The following is a 21456-nucleotide window of genomic DNA, read 5'->3' as shown; positions in this document are numbered from 1 at the left end:
TAAAAAAAACATCCAAATAATTTATTTGGAAGTTGTATGTTGGGTTTTTTATTAAGTTTTTGTTTACATTTTTAAAAGATTATGTGAAAACATTAAATAGGAATACATGTACACGAAATGTAGGATGTTTTGTACAAAATGAGTGAAAAATATGCTTTCTGTTTTCAGCGGAACTTTCAGGTTTGCTCTTTATAGGAGATGCAATTCTACAGGTGAGTAAAATTGCAAGTTGTTTTGTTTATATTTTTCTAGAAAAGTGAAATGAAATCTATACTTATGAAATGTAGAGTAAGTCTTCTTTTTATCTTTTTAATAACAGATTAATGGAATTAATGTGAGAAAATGCAGGCATGAAGAAGTGGTGAGCTTTTCTGTTTTTTAGACTACTTTTTGTCTTTTGTAGTTATTGAAATGATAGTGTACACTGATAGCAATGCGCTGGTATCAGTTGTATTACTGTTATTCCTAAACAAATATGACTGTACCTTCTAGCATGGCAAGCGTCTAAGGTCTTAGTGCAATCTCTTTGTCATAAGTTTGTTGTAATTGCTGTTCTCAGATAGGCTTTTCTATATTAAAGGTGATTATTTTATTATGCAGATTTTAGCTGTACATATTCCAACATTTCTTCTTCTGGCTTATAGCTGTCAAATTTCAACAGTGCTACGTGTTTCTGGCTGTGTGAGGTCATTTTAATTTCAAAAGCTGTAATTTGCACTACGTTGGAGACTCGTTGTTTGGTTGGTTTTAATCCTATTTAAAAATTGAAACAAAACTATTCATCAGCCTTTCGTTCCCTGGCTATTACTTATGAGGGTGCTCTCCTCCTTCAGTTAAGCTGTTATCAGTATGGGTTTAAAATAACAATGTATTAAGGAGATTCATTCTAGAGAAGCCATGTGTATTTGAGAGCTCTATAGCAGGCTGGTTCCCTTGGTAAGTCAGCTTTGCTAAAAGTATCATGTACTTTTGTTATATTTGACTTTTTGACTCTTCTTAAGTACTTTCAGAAGTAGGAAACCCTATATTTCAGAAAAGAATGCCAGAAATGAGAAGATTACCAAAGAATTTATCTTTAAATCCTGTGTAGCTCCATAGAATTTTTACCTGTATTTTTAAAATAACGTAGTAATGTTGTATTTGAAAGTGTACTTTTCTAAAACTTCAATTCAAAGACCCTCTATATTTCATACAACATTCATTGAACATATGCCATTCAGGTATAGAAAGCAAGAATTAATAAAGATGAAGTTCTGATGAACAAGTTAGTGCTGGCTGAAAGTTTACATCACTGCACTATTCCTCAGAGTGCTTTTGTGCACTGGTTTTGTGTTGGAAATTTGTGCTGCAAATCATGCTTCACTCTTCAGAGCCTTTGTCATACCACCTTCCGTATACACAGGCTAATAGTCGTATTTATATTACTTTTAAGCTTTGGCTGTGCAACAGTGATCAGATTTTAATCTTATATAAGCTTACCACACTTGTTTGGTTCAATATGCATTAATATGATAAATCTCTCAATGGGATTTAAATAGGCTGTTGGAATTTCAAGACGTGAGAAAAAGATATTGCTAAAAGTGTAGACTTGCACACTCAAAGGCATATTGAAAACTGGTAAGAACACCAGGATTTTTTTTTTTTCTTTTTTCTGAGACAATCTCTTAACCATTACAATTATGCATAAATCTGTTGGGTATTTATGATCAGGTTTAAACACTTCCATGGAAAAAAAAGAAAAAGAGATTTTGGAAAAGCCAAAAGGTGCAGATTGACATAGAGTAGCAAGGGTCATCATGTTAAATTTTGTTTTATACCTTGTTTGTCCAACATAATCTGCTTCTCAAACTCCTTATAGATAATTCTCTCTGAATAAAAAAAAAAAAGTGTATCTTACCAGTTTTGATTGTGCATTTGTGTATGTGCAAGTGTTTTAGGAGTTTAAGAAGCAGATAAATTTTAAGTTAAATCTTTATTCTAACTAAGAATAATTCTTAAGAATTAATAGCAAATATTGAGCAATATTTAAATAAGATAAAATGTCCATATGACATCTTATAAACTAAAATATACAGAGGAGTTATAAAATAAATATAAAAACCAAAGTAAATGAACTCTGATAATCTATTTTTTTCAGAAACATTCACTATCATATATTATATATTTGTGGAGTAAATTTGTTGTAAAGCCTGCTGTAGTAATGATAGATATGGTTATGCATTTTGCAGTAATCTGTGGCTTTAGGCGTAGCCCTGAGTAAAGGGCAAGTACATCAACTGGTCTGCCAGCAGGAATTATAGGCGGGATTTTGTCTACAGCATGCCCTTTGCAGTTTGAGTTGTTCTAGCACTTCTCTCTTGCAGGGTCTTTATCAAATACAAGACCTGTAGCTCTAATCTCAAGGTAACAGAGAAAATAGGAATTGTGTGGAGCATAGTTGCTCACAGCAGGGAGTCGAACAGTAGTGGAAACTTAATTTTCAATCCTTATTGCATCTAGGTACTTTTCAAATGGCTATGCAAGGCACATGAGCTCAGAGCTTTGTTTCTTTCTGATTTTTTCTGTTACTAATTAAGACTTAGCGGGTATCATATTATGTGAGAATATATTAGTGTTTTGCGTTGTCTTAATGCCTTAGAAAGTATTCATTGTAAGCCAGCGTGGAATTTTTTTCAGTGTGTAAAGATGAAAGATGCCCATAGAAAATTCAGATTTGTATCTGCGGTGTGCATCCTATGAGTGTTCATTCTTTTTCTAGATCCAAAACTTCTTGCTGCTTGTAGAAATAGTTTAAGCATGTGTCACATCTTCATAGCTCTGCAATGAAAAGACCTGTGGCATAATCACTGCAGCCTGTTGTATTACACTGATGATTAGTTGGCCATGGTATTTCACCGTGCTTTACTGATAACTATACTATACGTATAAAATTATTTGAATTTCAAAATTAAGTAGTTTAATCAAATTAGTGCCATCTTTGATAGTAGGAAGAATCTTTCCCCAATATATAGTGAACTTAGTTGGCTTAACACTTGTGGGCGCTCCTTTGTTGTTTTTATTGTCTTCCATTAGTTATTAGATCTGGTGATACAGTATTCAGTGATACACAAATCCTGTTATCCAAGAAATATGCTATAATCTGAAGCCTGAATCTGACAAATAGATAGATAGATACGTAAGTAGGCAGATAGATGACAGACAGATAGATAGATAAATAGAGAAGACTTTTGTAAGACTGGATAGGTAGGTTTAGTCAGTTCTTAGTGTACCTTACTGGAGGCCTCTACACTGTTCCCTTCTGATTTTTTTTAGCTTTAGGTGAATCACTTAATTTTGAGCTTAGTTTTGTGCTTGTAGAAGGTGAGAATATTATGCATATCATGAAAGCACATTATGAGTTTCTATCAAAGGCTGAATGTCAACTTTTTGTTTGTCTTGGGTTGTAAAGACTCCTGAGTACAGCATAACATTACTTCAGTCTTAGTGCTCTCCTATGGTAAAATAAATACATGCTCTCTGTGGTGAAGTATCAGCATGGGAGGAGGTTGAGGAAAAAAAATCATCTAGCAATTCTCTTAAAAAATATCTCTCAACATCATACTGGCAATTTGACTCAAAAAATGCAGTATGAACTTGAACGTAGAGGTAAGGAGAGGCCACTATATCTGTTAATTTACATGAGTTTCTGCTCTTTCTACTCTGGATTTATTAATTATTCCTTTTCCAGTAGACTGTCCTTTACATTTTACAAGACTTTTTAAAGGCTGAAATTAGGATTATGCATAGACAGACCTATGAGTTTAGGCTTCTGTCTAATTAATATGGTCCAACAATGCATAGCTTGTCAATCCACACGCCTAGTCTTTTCAGGGCTGACAATGGATATGGTTATTTATAAGGCTGGAAACTAATATAATTGTAGTTTGGAAACTAATGTATCTGTAGCCCTTACCTCCATTTATTGTCCAAACAAAAAACAAAGATACATAGGCAATAACCAACATAATGCTGTTCTTGTAGCACATGTGGACATTTTTGGTGGTTCTGGGTCTAGCCATTATACCACTAACAACAGACAAAATTTTGAGAGAGAGTGAGAGGCCCTGCTGTGAGCTACTTCCCTTGAGCTACTACTGAGTGGCTCGGAGTAGGAGAGTACGAGTCAACTCAGTTGCATACTACCAAAAATCTTGTGTTGGATCTACCGCTCTTACTGTTCCCAGGGTTATAGTGTACCAAAGCATCTGGGGCCTACGAAGAAGGAAGAATTTCAGTCAAATGAACACTGATATGTTTAAGAATATGTCTCTCTTCTTGGTGTTGTGAATAAAGCATCTCAGGTAGTACCAACAACTATGGTTACATATCACTGGGGTTTCTTTGGATCTTAGCATCTGTTTTTCTCTTAGGAAATAAAAATAGAACTAAAAATAGAACTAAATGAATATGGATATGAAATAATGTCTTATTTCTTGTATTTAGGGAAAATTCGGGGAATGTTTCTAATGAAAAATGATAGTTTGTATGTGGCAGTTAATGTGGCATTTGTGCATTCCTTGAAAAGCAACAGGAAAAGCTCATGTAGAGGTAGGTGGGTATCAAGACAGCATAGAAGTTTAGACTTCGGTGGATTTTATGTAGAGCTAGCTGCAGCATGTAGCACCATGTTTCAGTTCAGCCATCAGCTGCGTTTTGCACAAGGCATCTTTTTCCAGCAGAACGACCTGACATGCGACATCCACGTGCACTGCATTGTATCTTTTGCTTCCCGCTTTTCTCTGCATTTATAGCAGGACTGTAACTGTGCTAGCTCTCCATGAGTCATATATGTTACATGAAACTGACAGTATAGGGATTGTAGTTGCTTAACTGCAATCATGTGCAGCTGATGAAACTCTTATTCTGATTTTTTTGTTTTAAAACTATGGTTTTGGTCAAACTGATTGTAAAAACCCATTATGAATAGTTTTGGTAATGTTTTTCATAGATGTTTTTAAGCAGAAGAACAAGCATACTCTATTTGTAAGACAGGACTGGAAACGAAATTAGCTGAAATCTCACTCCATCTTGACTTTGCAGATGTGTCTTTTGGTAAATTATGTTTTTATGTTATCTTTGTTTCCTTAACTGTGAAACAGAGACCTAGACTATTATCAGGTTTGGCTCACTGAATTATACGAAGTACTTCAGAATCCGTTCTAGAAAAGGATATCTACATTAATATTGTGCTGTTTGGTGATTGTGATAACAGCAACCTGCAAATATAGATTACCACCTTCTCATATTATGTGGCAGATATCCTGTACTGCGTAACTCATAGCACAGCCATTTAATCCTTTCCCCTCTAGACTGAATGGTGACTTTAAATATTGAAGCTGCATAGTCAGCGCTTCTAAGAGAAGACCATGATCAATCTGTAATTTGTAACTTTTGAATTTAAAAGTGAAATGTAAAATTTTGGGAAATCCAATATTTTCTTCCTAAGAAGAGGCCAAGTTATTGCTTTTTCCATACAGCTGTTGTTTTCTATTTGAGACTTGGATAATAAAAAAAGTGCTAATGTCACCTTAGCTACTGTGGTGCAATTAATGAAAACATCTGTTACAATTTATTTACAATGTCCTTATAGTTAATGAAATTTGGAGCTAATAATAATCTGTCAAATATTTCAGCATTGATTTGAAATAAGTGTCCATCAAGTGGAAAAGAACCTAGCAGGTGTAAATAGTTTACTGTTTTTTCCTCTGTGGTGGAAATTCTTTGGATTAGAATATATCCTGGAGCAGTATTCTTAACATGTATTCAGCTGCTTTTCTAATCTGGTTTTAGCTATGGGTTTTTAGTGTTTAAATAATTAATTTTTGTGCCAAACTCAGTAAAGGCTTGAATTTATTCAAGCACTATGATGTTACACTTTTAAAATACATTAATGTCTTGCTTGTCTTCCTAATTTATATTTCCATTTCTTTTTCTCAAGATACCTGTAGATATATTAGTCATTTTATTAAGATTTCATCTTTTAAAACTACTCATCAGTACTACTGAGTTTTAATAGAAGGGAGTAGACTATGCCAGCATGACTAATACCAAGTCTATATGATTAATATTGTTATTTCCTTATTACATAGCTACAGTCCTCAAAGCAAAAATCCATTAGGGTTTAGTGGGATAGAGCAAAAGATTGAATCACCAGTTACAGTGCAACATCCTTCAAATAACTGCCATTGGTTCCTCCTTTGTCATGCAGCTCTATTAATGCTGAAAGCCTGAGCTGCAAAGAAAAGAGACAATTAAGCAGTGGATTTAAAGTGTGTACCATCAGACATGCTTCGTTTGTGACCTTGTTTACATTGATATTTTACTGTCAAGACAGTAAGGGTTTCTTTGCTTCCTTAGGAAGCAAATAGAAATATTTTCATGTTTGTTTGTACCTGTGTGTGTTTTACCCTCCAGAAGACTTTTTGGAAGATTTCATTCTGCACAGCATGTTCCAGTTGTGGAGCTATACCTCAGTTTGACTTTGGTACAAGGACTCCATTTTTTCTTTGCTGTGCATAGATGTAATACTGTACAATAATTAAAAAATAAGAAAATGGGGCTGGCTTTCTGGTAGAGCACCAGAGTCCCAATTATTTTAAATCTGTTTCTGTGTGGTTTATATTTGAAAAAGCACAGTCCACTTTGGCTAGGTGTTTGAGTTTTTTGTTTTACTTGGACTAACTACTCCATAATAATCTAGTGAGACTAGACAAGATTAGCATAGAGAGCATCAAAAGCCTCCAAAAGGCAGAGGAAACAAACATACACAAAACACTCCAATTTAATGTAGGAAAAACAAAACCTTCTGTAGGCATGAAAATTATCTTCCCTGGTCACTATTAAAAGAATTTTATTTATCCATAAGGACTAGAAAGTCCTGTCCAACTGGCAACAGCTGTGTTTTCTTTAAACAGGTAACAACCATGTGGTATAGACTGAAAGCAAATGTTCACCTCTAAAAGGCAACCTCTATATTTCTTATGGCTTGACATGGGCCCAAGAGAGCACATTGGACTAAATAGAGCAAGTGTACTGTTTTAGCTAGCCAGAAGGAGTCATAAATAAGAGGTGTGCTCAAAGAAGTGCAAATGTGCACACATGTAGAGTCTTCTGACATTTTTCCAGCAGTTACAATACCTGATTTAACTCTTCAGAATTGTCATTGTTCTGGCTATTGTAAAATCAGGTGGGTGTCAGGAAGAAACTTTTTATCCAGGGGTTATCTAACACCTGTACATATTTTTAGGTCTTCTTTTTTTCTCTACAATGGGTCTTTGTCTTTTGACAGTTTGTTCGGTGGAGGAGGAAGAGGAAAGGAGAATGGACTCTATATAATTTTTCAATAGTATCCAGTGTTGGACTGTTCCAGCCAGATACATGGAGGTTTCCAGATGGCCCACCCCATACTTCTCAACCACTAGTATGGTACAGTATGGTACTGGTGTTTTGGTATCTGTTTGTCAGCACTGGGCCTATTTCTAGGTGTGTACTTTTTTTCTTTTGCCCTGATAGTACCGGTATCTTTCTACAAGTTCAGTTTGGTGCTGTTTCCTGTTAGCTGTTCTGCAAGACTGTGGCCGTTAAAACAGCTTGCAGTAGTAAGAGGTTCACAGATCACAAGGAAAACTTTGGTGCAGGTGTGGTTACAGAAGGAAGAAACTCTTCATTAAAAATTACAAAGGTTATTTGTTCTTTAGATTTTAGTGCAGAGAGCTGCAGGAGTTGTTGCCTCCCTGTGCTGTTAGTACTTTTCTGAGCAAAATGGGAAACAGTCACTGCTCAGGCTGAAGCGGCGTTACCATGATAATGACATATATCTATAAATGAGGTCTAGCAAATGTACATAGCTGTATTTCACTTCACATGCCCTTGTCAAGCCAGTACCGATTCAGAATATTTCAAAGGTTCTAATTATGCTAAACCATTAAAAGGAAAGTTCAAGGGAATGCTCCACATCAAAAAACTCCCATATTCTAACATGTTGGTGTGCAGTAGAAAGTACTGAGGATATTTCTAGATTCCCTGAAATACTGAAATGCCTTCCCTTCTTATACTATAATGTATAAAGTATTTACATATTAAATGGATAGACAGTCATGGTTCACAAAATCTTCACCATGTCTCAGTCTTCTTAAGGGTTTTTTGACTTCTTTTGTTCATCTTTTCATATTTACATGAAAAATCTAATACAAAACACATTCAAAATCCCCTGTGCACTTCAGGTCATAATGTGTTATTTCTGAATCACTGATTGCATAGACGAGTTGGTGAGAGCTAGCATTTACTGTAATGAATGCTAACAGATAAAATATTTTGTTTAAACGTCTTTCACCCTGAAAGATTACAAGGTTTTACAGACTGCATAAAGCATCTTTCCATCAATCAGTAAGTGAGGCTTTAGAGTAAAATGAATCACCTGCAACAATGGCAACAACAACAAATCTGTGAGACATTATTTTTTTTTTTTCCAATTAAAACACTGGGAGCTTTGGAATTTGGCAATACCAAGACATTTAAATTTTTTGCTTTTACTGCTACGACTACAGCTTTTAATATCCCAGAAGGTATCAAAACCAAAATCTTTATATCTCAACAGGAAAGTGTTATCTAAATGGGACTGTGCTTTTTTGAATCCTCTTTCTCTGTAGATATTCCTTAGATAGCTTTGAGTTACGTAGCATCAGAACTGTTTTGCTTGTTTTCTGAATTTTTGTGGAAACCGACAGCACAGAGAAAATTGTAAAACTAGAATTATTAAGGTTTGAGGGGCCTAGACTTTTGAAAAGTGAGGCCTGTAGTTTGTGCATTCATTTGTGATATTCTGACATATTCACCTAGCAGCAATGTAACAGAATTCTACAAAGCATTTTGTTTTTCTTTTATTGTTGATGTTGCAATTTTTGCTTCAGAAAACACGTCCACTCTATATAACAGTCTATAAATTATGTTTTTTATAAGATTTTATAGTCTCAAAGGGTAATTAACTGCTGGCAAGAATGGATCTCCATGGGGTTATTACCTAATTAGCAAAATAAGAAAAGGTAAAATAAGGGTTGCAGTGGGATAAGTAGCCTGATCATTTTGGATGAATATATCAGATTTATACTTAACTTTGAAAGTCATGAAGACCTCATGCTATAAACTGATTAATCTTGTAATTCAGCACATTTTCATCATTATGCTGAAATACAAATTAGCTTTGTTACTTCCTTGGAATTATATGTTAATCTCTTTTCTTTCCAAAATATCTGTAAATGTCCTCCAGTTAATTAATATCCGGTGTGAGTACCTCCACACTCAGTTTTGCCAAGACCCTTAAAATTTAGATGCTGATGAAAATGATCCTAAAAGTGTTGAGGCAATATTATTTGTGAAAATTTCAAATTACAGGATAATTATGTTGGATCCCAGTCCAGCAAAATACGTATGTATTTGCCTAAAAGTATGAATTTAAGTATTTTACTAAATTGGAGACTTTCTTTTTTACAAATATTTATGAAGAACAAAGTCATTTTCTCAATTTCAGCTAGATGCAGTACAATTATTCTGCAGCAGAAAGGCTGCCATTGCATTAAATGGCATGAAAGTATGGTCTTATGCATTTTCTCAGCTGAAAACTTTTACCACTGAGTACATTCCCTGAAGTACTAAAATATCTTTCTCAAAGATTAGATCCTGAGCTGCCGAGAAGCTTAGCAGAGTTAACTGCATATATTGATCTAAAATATTACTTCAAATACAAATTTCTCCAAGAATTATTCTTTATGTCATTGTGAAGTTGATAACATTTAGAACTGAACAAATAGGAATAGGCTTGTACATTAATATTTATTCAAATTTAGAATTAAAAGTTGATTTCAAACTCTTTAAGACCATTTTGTATTCATTTTTCATGAGCATTTATATGCTAGTGCTTGATTAGTGTGACTATTCATGAAAAGTAAATGTTAAGGTCATATTTGCCAACAGCAAATTTTATATTGAATATGTAAATGTGAAATTTGCCACTAGCTGTGTGTTTGACCCCAGCCTTGCAATGGGATTAGTGTGAGCAAACTCTGATTCTGGGACTGATCTTTCTTTTTTCCCCTAGAACTGGGGCTCTGCTTAGTCAGACAAAATATTCAAGCCATGTTTTCAACAATCTTAGACCTATCTCTGTTCATAAAAGATTTTAAAAATTAAGCATGTACTTTAAAATGCTGTGTCAACTGGATGACTTTCACTCTTCAAGCATTAGGAACAGGAACAATAGCTGACATGTTATGTAGTTTAGTAATGTGTATGCATTTTGAATATTACTAATGATCTTTTCACAAATTGCATACATTAAAAACTGCACTTGTTTAGTAAATGTGTTAGAAATTTCATATAGAACTCAACTGTGAGAGAACTTATTCTGGTAAATTTGAAGTGTGGGAACAGTTTGAAGGAGCAGGGGATTCTTATATATTTAATAGATAAGAAAGCAGCTTCATTGTTTTGTTAATAATCAGGGCTAGAAAACTCAGACCCTTCAAGTTCATTGCTATAATGAAAAAAAAAAAAAAGTGCTGTATGATGAACTGTGAAAAGAAAGAACTCAAAATCCTTTAAAATGAATAATTTGATTGGAATTATTTCCTCCTATTGAGGAGCACACATTACCTGCAAAATTTGGAGACCTTAACTCCAAGTTATTGTCCAGTTTCTGTTACAGCTTACTAGAAAAAAACATTTCCACCTTCAACTTCACTTTGATTTTTACTCTTTCTTTTTTAAAAAAAAAAGTTATTGCTGAAAAAGCAAAAGCTTCTATCTGAAGCTTTTTGGCTTTAGCTTAATGTCTTCTAGCAAAAGAAAAATATGTATCCGTTCATAAAAGGATTTCTAGTGATCTTTATTCCAATTGTAGCTGGGTACTCTAGGAATCATGCAGATAAATATGGAACAATTTGGTTTATTCTGTAAATATAGCTGATGTTATTTTATTTTTCTTCATGTAACATGGATAATGTCTTTAATCTTTTTCATTATGATGAATATTTTATGCGACTTTTGTATAGGGGATGGAGACTCTTAAGTGACTAAGTCATTCTTTTAAGGTTTTCCTGGCTAATTGCTGAAATATGGCTATTGGTTTTGAGAGGCCATACACAATATTTTTCTTCAGTTCAGCTTATGATTATCTGCTGGAATCTGTTGTGTTCTCATACACTGTTGGATAGCTCATACACTATACTTATTTTTTTTCTAGAATAGTGAATGCATTATCATGCACTGTATGCCATAATACCTGCAGGCCACAAGCGAAATCTTAATATTCTACATAAGATATATTGATATTATTAGCTGTTGTGTTGGTTTTTCCATGTAGTTTGTTAGTAATTTCCTGACTGAAGCTCTGGCCTATATCCAGCACTGAGTGGTTTTGTGGCAACTCTTATCACCAGAAAGTGTCATTCCAGTATAACCTGTGTTTTTGCAGATTACTGGATGGTAATCAAAAACTTGCTTAAAGATGTGTCAGGGAAATCTTTGATGGAATATTTAGTATGGTGGATATTATTGTATACTATACCCTAAATAATCTTCATTGTTTTCAGTCCAAGAGAATGTCTCTTATTAAATTTCTCTGCTTTCATTTAAAGATGGTTTTATCCATCTTTTGCTATCTGAAATTCTTGTTAGAGAATAGCAATACCAAAAATTGATTGGTAGCCTACAGAGAATTAGTAAATTACGATTCTGGCTTATTCTTAGTGCTTTATATTATATTGGACTAAAACCCACTAAAATGATACTATTTTCATGAGTAACAAAAATAGATTTCACAAGGATGTTGTGCAGATATGATGAGTAGGAGGAATTTCTACGTATTATCTCTGTATTAAAATATGGCCTAGGTTTTGCTTAAAAGAAAAAAAAAATCTTTGAATTTTTATGTCATGGATCCTTGAAGGTAAATGTGCAAAGCCTCTGGAGGTTGCTTAATGTTCTACAGGTGTTGACAGCTTTTTTGAGTTATTATGAAGTCCAAAAACCTTGTGTCTTAAGTAAGAAATCCTCTGTAGACTGATGAGATAGACTATCGTTCATCTGGCTGTACGCATCGGTGCACACAGGGTGCTGTGCAACCTTTTGACAAAGCTGTGTAGAAATCACTAGATGCTATTATAACAGCGGTGTAAATGCTTCTTCCATTTCAGTAGGAGTTTTGTTTTGTTTATTAAGAGGATCACACATTTCTCCCGAATTGGCTTCGGTCAATATTTGGTTTGGACAGTGTCAGTGAAATTGATCCCAAACAAAATTGGGTGCCTGTGTAAATTTCTGAGCTATCATACCAATGAGAGTGTGTAGTATTGGTAGAAGACAAAATGTACATGTGTGTAGTATTGGTAGAAGATGAAATGTACATGTTAATACAACTAGTTGAAACCAGAATTAGGCTTATGGATTTATAATATTTGACTGATGGTGGGGTTGAGTAGTTTACCTAAATACATGGTGGTGATTTTATCAGTCTCATAGAGTTGTAATTTACAATTAGAAAACTATCTTAAAGTCTTGTGTTGTCCAAAAGAATTCAAGTTTCCGATTTCATATCTTTAAAAAAATTGTAGAATAAATGCTGTTTAGTTTCAACCACACTAGGAACAGTTCTACTGGTATTTCTAACATTTTCAATATTATTAAGCGATTTACCTCATTTATCTTAGCCAGTTGTTTTGGAACTCATTAAATATATAATTACAAAAATATGTGTTCATGAATTAACTCCAAAAGATGGTAGGTGCCCAGCAGCTGAATATATAATAACATTCAAAAAGTGAAACAGCTGTGAGAGTTTAAAGTAGAGGACGTCTTAAGACTGTGTAACTACACAGATCGTTTAGTGTAGCTGAGTAATCCTAGAGAAGTAGAGCCATACACGGAGTAGGTAATGTGAAAACAAAGATAGGCAGTTCTGAACTCTGGCGTGTACTCACTACATATAGATACACTGAAAAAGCTCATGAAACTTGGAAAGAGTTTGGAGTCTTCTGGTTCTTTGAATTTTTTTGTGTTTTCATAGGTATTTTCTTGTCATGAGTAACTGCATATCATGTAGAGCTGAATGGCTAATAAATGCATCTTTGTGTATTTATTTCTTCTGTGGACCGCAGTCCCAGACCAATAGTAGTCCATGGAATATAGACTGGGAAACATTAACAAGACCCATTGTTTGGAATTAGAATCAACATTTGCATTAGAATCAACACTCTGAAGCTCAGCTGGGATGAGTCAAAGAATATACTGATAGATCACGGCAAATAATGTATTAGAGTTGGAATCTATACAGGGAATTAATATTTTTCATTTTTCAGAATATGGTATGAAATGTTTCAGTTCAGGGACTTATGGTGTCCCCTATGACCTATGGTCAGGGACTCCAGGGTATGGTGTTCCCAGTTTTCATAGACTTAAAATTTTAAGAAGTTCTAATTCCTTGCTGTTCGTAGTTTCTGTATTGGAGTAATGGCTTTCTAATGATTTAATATGAACTGTGATGACCAGTAAGTGCAGTCTTTAGTGAAACAGAATTCAAAATTAGGGTACATGACTTAAGAATGCAAATTAAGCACTTATAGCAGTATTTTTTATGGGTGATATTTATTAATGATGCTAAGATTAATGAAAGAAGAACAGGAAAATGATGCAAACTTTTCCTGGCAGACTTTTACTTTCATAATTTTTTTTTTCCTCAGGTGTTTGCATTGATATCTTTTTCTGAGGCACTCCTGTATTACTTTTGAAAAGATAGACATGCAACTAAGCAATAATTGCAGTCTATTACTATTCTGATTGCAAGTTTACTGAACATTTTAGTGTTGATTATGGAGCATAAGAAAGTTTAAAGATTTCCGGAAAACTGTCATCATATCTTTTAGACAAATTTGTAAGTATTCCATTCCACAAGTGTTAGATTTAAAAGTTTAAAAAGATTCTTTTTTCCAACTTGATTGTAAATGTATCACTGAAGTGACAATATTCTCTTTTTACCTTGGAACTGCATTGAAGAAAGAACTGACAGGAGTCTGTGTCTTCTATGTGACCTGTATTTGGTCCTCTATTGCCTGATGGATTTTTTGTGTGTGAGTTAATTATATTTCCAATAAATTATTTGTGAAATTAATCTCTTTCTCCTACCTCCTCATTACACTTACTCATGTTGCTTACATCTGATTATTTTAGTCATTTCCTATGAAGGAAACACTGTAGATGTCTCTTAGTGTCAGCTAATATAAATGGCCTACTTTGCCTATAAGCTTGAAACATGATGAAATCTGTCTATTTTTAAAGGCAGATCACTTAGTTTTCTACTAATGCTTTATACAGGAGTCTTGAGCTTGCATGTTCTGGTACCTTTCTGTCTAAAGCCCATGAGCCTGTGAAAACAGGTAGGGCAAGGATCAATGAAGGAAGCTTGAATATAGCTATAAGATGACTGATATGACGTGGTCCATCTGAGACACCACCTGATGCTCTAGCTTAAATGAGTGCTGTTGCTTGGCATCAAGAATAATTTTGTTTCTAAGTGGTCAGTCTGATGGGACTTGTCAAAAAGCATCGAACTCTGAATCTCTGTGTATGTTGCCCTGAAATGATCTTTTGTATAGTGCCTTAGTAGCTGGAGCATTCACTGAGTAAGTGCTACCTTGATTCAATTCCTGTGTCATCTTGAGAAGCCATAAACCTCTATTTGCCACTTTTCAGAATAATTGCTTAGTGGTAGGCTCAGTAGGGTATCTTTGCTGTAACTACTAATCTTACTGCATCCCTCTGCACTTTTTTAAAACAGTGCCAGTAGCAAGATACATGCAGAAGAGGGTTCTGAATAGAAGGGCACGTCTTCCTGCATCCTCAACATGTGCACCATTCTGCCCTGCATTTCCTTTTGCCTTGTTTGAGGAAGCTCCCAGTTCTAGTGTGCAGCCCATTTGGGTTTGTATCTAAATATCTAATACAGGTTCTGGAACCAGACAGCAAAAAATTAAAACCTATAACTATGGTAGTGTCAGACTGTGGTCTGAAGTATACTTGGAGTTGTGCAACCTGAGTAGGAACTGCTGTCATAAAATGATGTTCTAGTTTGCTCTGTATATCAGTTAGAGAAATTTTCTGAAGGAAAAAAAGCTTTGATAGTTTTTACTATTATACTTGTTGATTAACTTTCCTTGTTGGCAAATGCTGTGATAAATATTAGATCAAAGGAATTAAAAACTGCCCATACAGTGATATGTTTTTAGTGCAAATATTCTATATAACTACATAGCTTTCACTGAATAAAACAGTTGATTTTTTAAATAAACATAATTCAAGACAGTTGTGTGCATGCATTGAGCCTTCTAGCTTTGGGCATTTATGTGATTGTACCAAAATGCATGTTGTGGTATCTGCTGATGGACTTGATACTAGTGCACCGTGTAACGCACAGTGGCTAGGACGGTGTCTTCTACTTTTCCTTTTTTTTTTTCCCCCCAGATGTTTGTAATTCAAGGTATTCATCAAAGAACTGTATTTTCCTTTAAAGCGCACTGAAGAGTGGAATTTGCTCCAGTTCAGGAGAACACAGATCTTGGGGACTATGTAATTCTTCTGTTTAAATCTTTACCACTTCATTGGTGGGTAAATTTCATTGGTAATTTAAGAGGGGATTTACAGTCTTATTCAGGAAAGAATACTTACTGAAGTCAGAGGGACTTCACGCTTCAGTGCTTTCCTGAATATATTGAGAGAGACTTCAGCATATGCTCAAATGTTTTCTTGAACTGGGACTTTAAAAGGTTTTATAAAATTAAAAGGCAATATCATTGTAGACATTATTAAAAATTCAGACTAGTGTTATTATTATGTAGAGATTTTATTCAGCAATATCACACATCACCATAAAATTCACTTCTTCAAATGGCCCCCTTTGCAGTCATTACAGTAATTTCATGGAAATAGAGTCACTGTCACTCCAGAAACACTGGCTCTTCTAATTTCACTCTTTCACACAGCTACTGTTTCAGATAAGCACAACTGTTATTTTTGCCAGTCTCACTTCACTCATGATTATCCTAACTTTATACAGGGCTATTTGTGGTAGAGGTAAATTAATTCTTGATCCCACTGGTAGTAAGCTTACGCTTTGCATAAGAAAGTTTATTGACAGCATTTAATGTTTCTATTTGTGTAGTTCTTTTCACGTCAACTCATTCTACATTAGATATATATATGATTTCTAAAACAGCAGCAGGAATTTAATATATAGCCATAATGTTGATGAGGAGCTGTTAAGACTTTTCAGTGTCACAGCTTCTTCCTGTTACAGGGATGACTTCATTAGACACTGCGTGCCAACAAATCAATAGCTAGCATTGCTCACTAGATGAAATAAAAAAATTAAATCAAGTAGTAACAGCAATACTAAATAGCTTTACATTATTTAATCCATACAACATCTGTATCAACACATTAAGTGTTACTACTATTCATTGTTAACTATTAAAATAAAAACCTGATATAGTTAGATGAATTCATATGCCTGAAATCTAGGGCTTTGTAGAAGATCTCGAAAATATTAAAAATCTAGGGCTTTATAGAAAAAAACCATACATCTTGAATAGTTAGTACAGCCTCTGGAAATAAAACAGATTATTACCTTTCAATGATACAGAGAATAAGCAAATCTTTTTAATGGTGCCTGGTCATGCATTTTCTGCAATCTGGGATGCAGTGCTTTAGAAATTCTCAGATCAAATGCATAGACATACAGATGTCTTCCGAAGGGAGTTTTTCCATGGCTTATGGTGGGGAGATATAATCTTGTCAGACTTTGGAAATGTTAGGTGTACTACTGAGTTAAATTTTTGTCAGGCAAATATTCCATGGATTTAGCACTATGAATTTATCTCATCTTCACCAAACTCTTCATATATGATAAAAAAAATCGTAGCTAGTTGCTGCATTTTTGTTTTGAAATTTTTGAAATAATGTTTCTATATTTATTCAAAATGAGTATTCCTTCCAAAAATATGTTTCTTTTTCACTTTGTAGAAGTTGGGTCCATTTATATCTTTTCACATATTAGGGCAAATGTTTTACGTATTTTTATTTGATGTAAATTTAGAAATGCCTTCTCTATTAGCACTAATGAACTGAAAATCTCTTACTTACACAGCTACATTTCATTAATATTGAAAATTTTTTTACCATTTATACACAGCGAGCATGAGGCTCTAATTCTATTCCAGGACTAATAAGAATTGTTATTTGTGGCTAGGATTATCTTTGGTAATTTGATTGTACAGTTATTATAGAAGTACTGTTTGTTAAAATAGCCACTTTGTATTTTAAAAGAAAGCAATTGTGGACTAGTCACTCATCAAGTAAATAGCTAATTTTAACAAGATGATAAATGTTAGTTGTATTCTACACAATGTTGGAATAGTTTTTCAAGGGATGGGATCATCATGGAAATCAGTGATCAATCAGCAATTGTATGCAGTATCCCTAGTAAAATTTATTTTTGGAAGGTCCAGACACAGTTCTATAGAATAAGAAGTGGGGGTGGAATAAAATTAGGATACTTTTTCCAGTGACCTGTTGTTGTTTTTTTAATCTACTGGAAAAAAATGTGGTACCACTTTAATGCCACTGTTCAACCTTCAGTGAATCAAGATCTGCACAGTTCACTATTTTTGCTATTTAAAATACACCTTACCCCTGAACGGGGGAAAAACTCCCAAACCAAAACTCACCTTTTTCTAATTTGTGGACTAACATATCAGAAATTTAAGGGATTTAACATAATAATATCAAAATATGGAAGTAGACATTGCAAAAAGAGAAAAATCCTGAAAGTCCTCTAAATGACTGCAAATTCTTAAGAAACCTTCATTGTTTGCAGGAAGTAGAAAATAGTCCCTAGCTTTTTAGTCTTCAGTCATTTTTATTGGCCGTACAATATATGATGGTACTGGCAAAAAAATCTGGAGTTAGTTACTCTGATCAAGCTAGCTCTAAGGTTTCCTTATAAATCAGAAAATATGCTGTAACTCTGAAAAAGATGTATAAAGGATTTAGATAGTCTACTTCCCTCTTATGTTTGAAAGTAACCTTGAAATATTTTTAGAATTATCACTGCCAGAAATAACGAACACATATGTTGTCAATGATAGTGCTTGATTGACGAGGTATTGGCAGTGTATATACAATAAATGTGAGGGAGCTTTCTTCTAAGTAAGAGAGCAGGATGGCTGAGCAGATATCTATCCATTTCCTTATCTAAGAATTATATCATGATTGACAACTGTTTTCTTCAGTATGTTCATGAATTGACTTCAGTGATAAAACCTCATTACTGCTTTGTTAGTGGAATATGCTGCCAATTCTTCAGGCCCACATGGATATACTTCTGCAGATAAATTCATTTTTCATGAGTGTACATTTTCCAAGCCTGAACAAGCAATGCATTTACATTCACACAGTCCTCATTTTACCAAAATAACTCTATATAAAGTTTTGAGCTAAACTGATGTTAGGCAATGAGGAAGAGAGAAGAAATAATATGCCAGTATCTCTGACTGTTGGTGGAATTCCATTCATGTTTGTAAAACTCTAGAAATTCGTACTGTATTGTATCTTCCAGACCAACTGTTTCACTCCCTGTTTTCAAGTATTTTTTTCCATAGACATTAACTCTCCGTGACAATTAGTCATATTACTTTTGGCTGTTATCTTTTTTAATAGAAGTTATCAATTAATTTTCCGTTCACGAACATGAGCTGTTCTGGTATACCACTAAAAACATTCCTCAGTAAGAGTAGATTTCCTATTGTACCTCATTCTCTTTCTGCATGGAGGAACAGCGGTATGGCATGGTGTACACGTTGAATGAGGACACAAAGTAAATGAATCCTGTAGGGCATACTCGATTTAAAACAGTTCAGTAATTGTTCATTTTTTCTGTAAAATAAAGACACAAAATGTAAAATAACAGTAAAGCTTTCAACTAAAAGCTACAAAAAGACAATTAATAAATTTAATTAAAAATCCCATTTTCTTCAGCTAACTTTATTTCCCAGAATGGCTTTGTTAATGACTAGGAAGTAAGTGAAATGGGATCGATAGCTCGTCTCCTCTTTGTTGTAATCATTACCTAGTACTTCTCTTTTTTAATCTTTTATCTCTCTTTAGTCTTTATTCTTCATGTCAAAATCGAGTCACTTTCTGGATTATATGCTTCATACACTCCAAAATACACTTCAGTGAAATAAGTATTGCTGATTTCAACTAAAATGTGTACCAGCTTAAATTCTTCATCCTATGAGATAAAGAGGTTTAAGAGAGAGAGAGGTTAGAGAAAAAGGTCACAGTAGACTACTTAGGGCAACTTCTAGCTTTTACAGAACAATATATTATCAAATGGAATCATGTAGCCTTGTGGCTTGTTTTACTCTTGGAGGAAGAAAGATTCAGAGGCAGAGTTTACTGTCTCAGCTTCTTTCACAAATGATATTCACTTATTCTTAGGTATCTTAAAAGGTGACATTATAAATTAAAGTTGGTAATGCTGTAACTTCTCCACTTATTTCTTCCCCATTCTTGAGTAAAAAGAAATATTTTTAAAAAGGCAGAGAGTAGCTGTACTTTTCCTGCACTTTGTCTATCCACATCTGTCATTTCAATAGAGAATACATGCCTGTAAGTTTCTGCTTTGGCTATGACTATTCTGAACTGTGTGACTGCTACGTAAGAGAGGAGAAGGATGAATTTTCTATGAAGGCTGAGGGTACGGTATGGTTTCTCTGATGGAATTCAGGACTTCGGAGCCTTGATCTACCGTTCTGCAGATTGCAAGTCATCTTTCTATGAAATAAGTACTACTTAGGAATTCTAAGGTATAAAATGTATCAGAACTGGGAAGTGCTCATCGAAGAGGCTCATGTTACAGATGAAGTTTTTGGCATGCAGTTTAAGTTGATGAAATTTGTTGTGGTGTGTGTGTGTTTATTTGCACACATACATATAAATACACACTACACTGCAAATTGTGCCTTGACAACCACTGTGCTATTTTAAACAATATAGAGCCTAAAATTTCAGAGTGGATTTCAGATACTGAATCAAATATTCTGTCATCATATTGTTACTCCTCTGTAGCAACCAGTGTGGAGTAGGAAGTATTGTGTTTAAAGGCAAAGTCGATGTTTTTTCTTGAAGAATTGCTCTAAGTTAACTTAATGTAATGCAGTGATTCCATGTGAAAGCATCCCTCCATATAGTTATTTACATGCATGTAACTAAATCTGTAGTATAGGTTGTTGATAGGCATAGATTAAAGAATAGCAATCCTCCATAAATTATTTACAAGACTTTCTCACAAGCAGCAGCATGACAGAAGGGTTACCTGTGTGTTACCCAGCTACCATTAAAACACAGCAGAAAGGGAGCAGATACATGCTAGTGTCATGATTTAACCCCAGCTGGCAACTAAGCACCACACAGCTGCTCGCTCACTCCCCCCTTGGTGGGATGGGGGAGAGAATCAAAAGGGTAAAAGTGAGAAAACTCGTGGGTTGAGATGAAGACAGTTTAATAGGGAAAGCAAAAGCTGCACATGCAAGCAAAGCAAAAGAAGGAATTCATTCACTACTTCCCATCGGCAGGCAGGTGTTCAGCCATCTCCAGGAAAGCAGGGCTCCATCATGCATAACGGTTACTTGGGAAGACAAAACACTATCCCTCTGAACATCCCCCCTTCCTTCTTCTTCCCCCAGCTGTATATGCTGAGCATGATGCCATCTGGTATGGAATATCCCTTTGGTCAGTTGGGGTCAGCTGTCCCGGCTGTGTCCCCTCCCAGCTTCTTGTGCACCCCCAGCCTCCTCGCTGGTGGGGTGGGGTGAGAAGCAGAAAAGGCCTTGACTCCTCTGTGTACGCACTGCTCAGCAGTAACTAAAACACCCCTGTGCTATCAACACTGTTTTCAGTACAAATCCAAAACACAGCCCCATACTAGCTACTATGAAGAAAATTAACTCTATCCCAGCGAAAACCAGCACAGCTAGTTTAAAACGTTTGTCTAATATGTCACTGTGTGGCGTCTCTCCGAACACTGCTCCCAGCGAGCTGGCTCTCTGCACAGTGTGAGTGCAGTCACTCAGAGGCATGGTGCAATCTTCTGTCTTTGTAAGCCAAAATTAAATTAAATTAAACTTGAAGAATTTTGAAGTTATAGAGCCAGAAAAACAGGAAATGGTTGTTCTCTGAAACAGAGTTGTGTGACCTGATGCTTCTTGGCTCTCATGTTATAAACCAATTCAAATGTTATTCCTCCACTGTTAAGTATAGCGTTTTGCTTAGTTGCTTTTGTGCCACTCTGAGGGGGTGCCTGGGGTTCCCTTT

General features: G+C 34.8%; 1 protein-coding gene across 2 annotated transcripts in view; it reads left to right on the top strand.

The window, feature by feature from the left end:
• The window catches only part of SNTG1 (syntrophin gamma 1), a 161058-nt gene that overhangs the window by 28691 nt on the left and 110911 nt on the right, over positions 1-21456 (top strand). For both annotated transcript variants that reach the window (XM_050891933.1, XM_050891932.1), the window contains exons 5-6: positions 169-212; positions 320-361. In XM_050891933.1, the coding sequence (XP_050747890.1) occupies positions 169-212; positions 320-361 (86 nt within the window). The remainder of the gene's footprint in view (positions 1-168; positions 213-319; positions 362-21456) is intronic.

The sequence above is a fragment of the Gymnogyps californianus genome, chromosome 2 (assembly GCF_018139145.2).
Source record: "Gymnogyps californianus isolate 813 chromosome 2, ASM1813914v2, whole genome shotgun sequence".
NCBI classification, from domain to species: domain Eukaryota; kingdom Metazoa; phylum Chordata; class Aves; order Accipitriformes; family Cathartidae; genus Gymnogyps; species Gymnogyps californianus.
The sequence above is the reverse complement of the archived record's forward strand: the minus strand, read 5'-3'. Positions and strand labels throughout refer to the sequence as shown.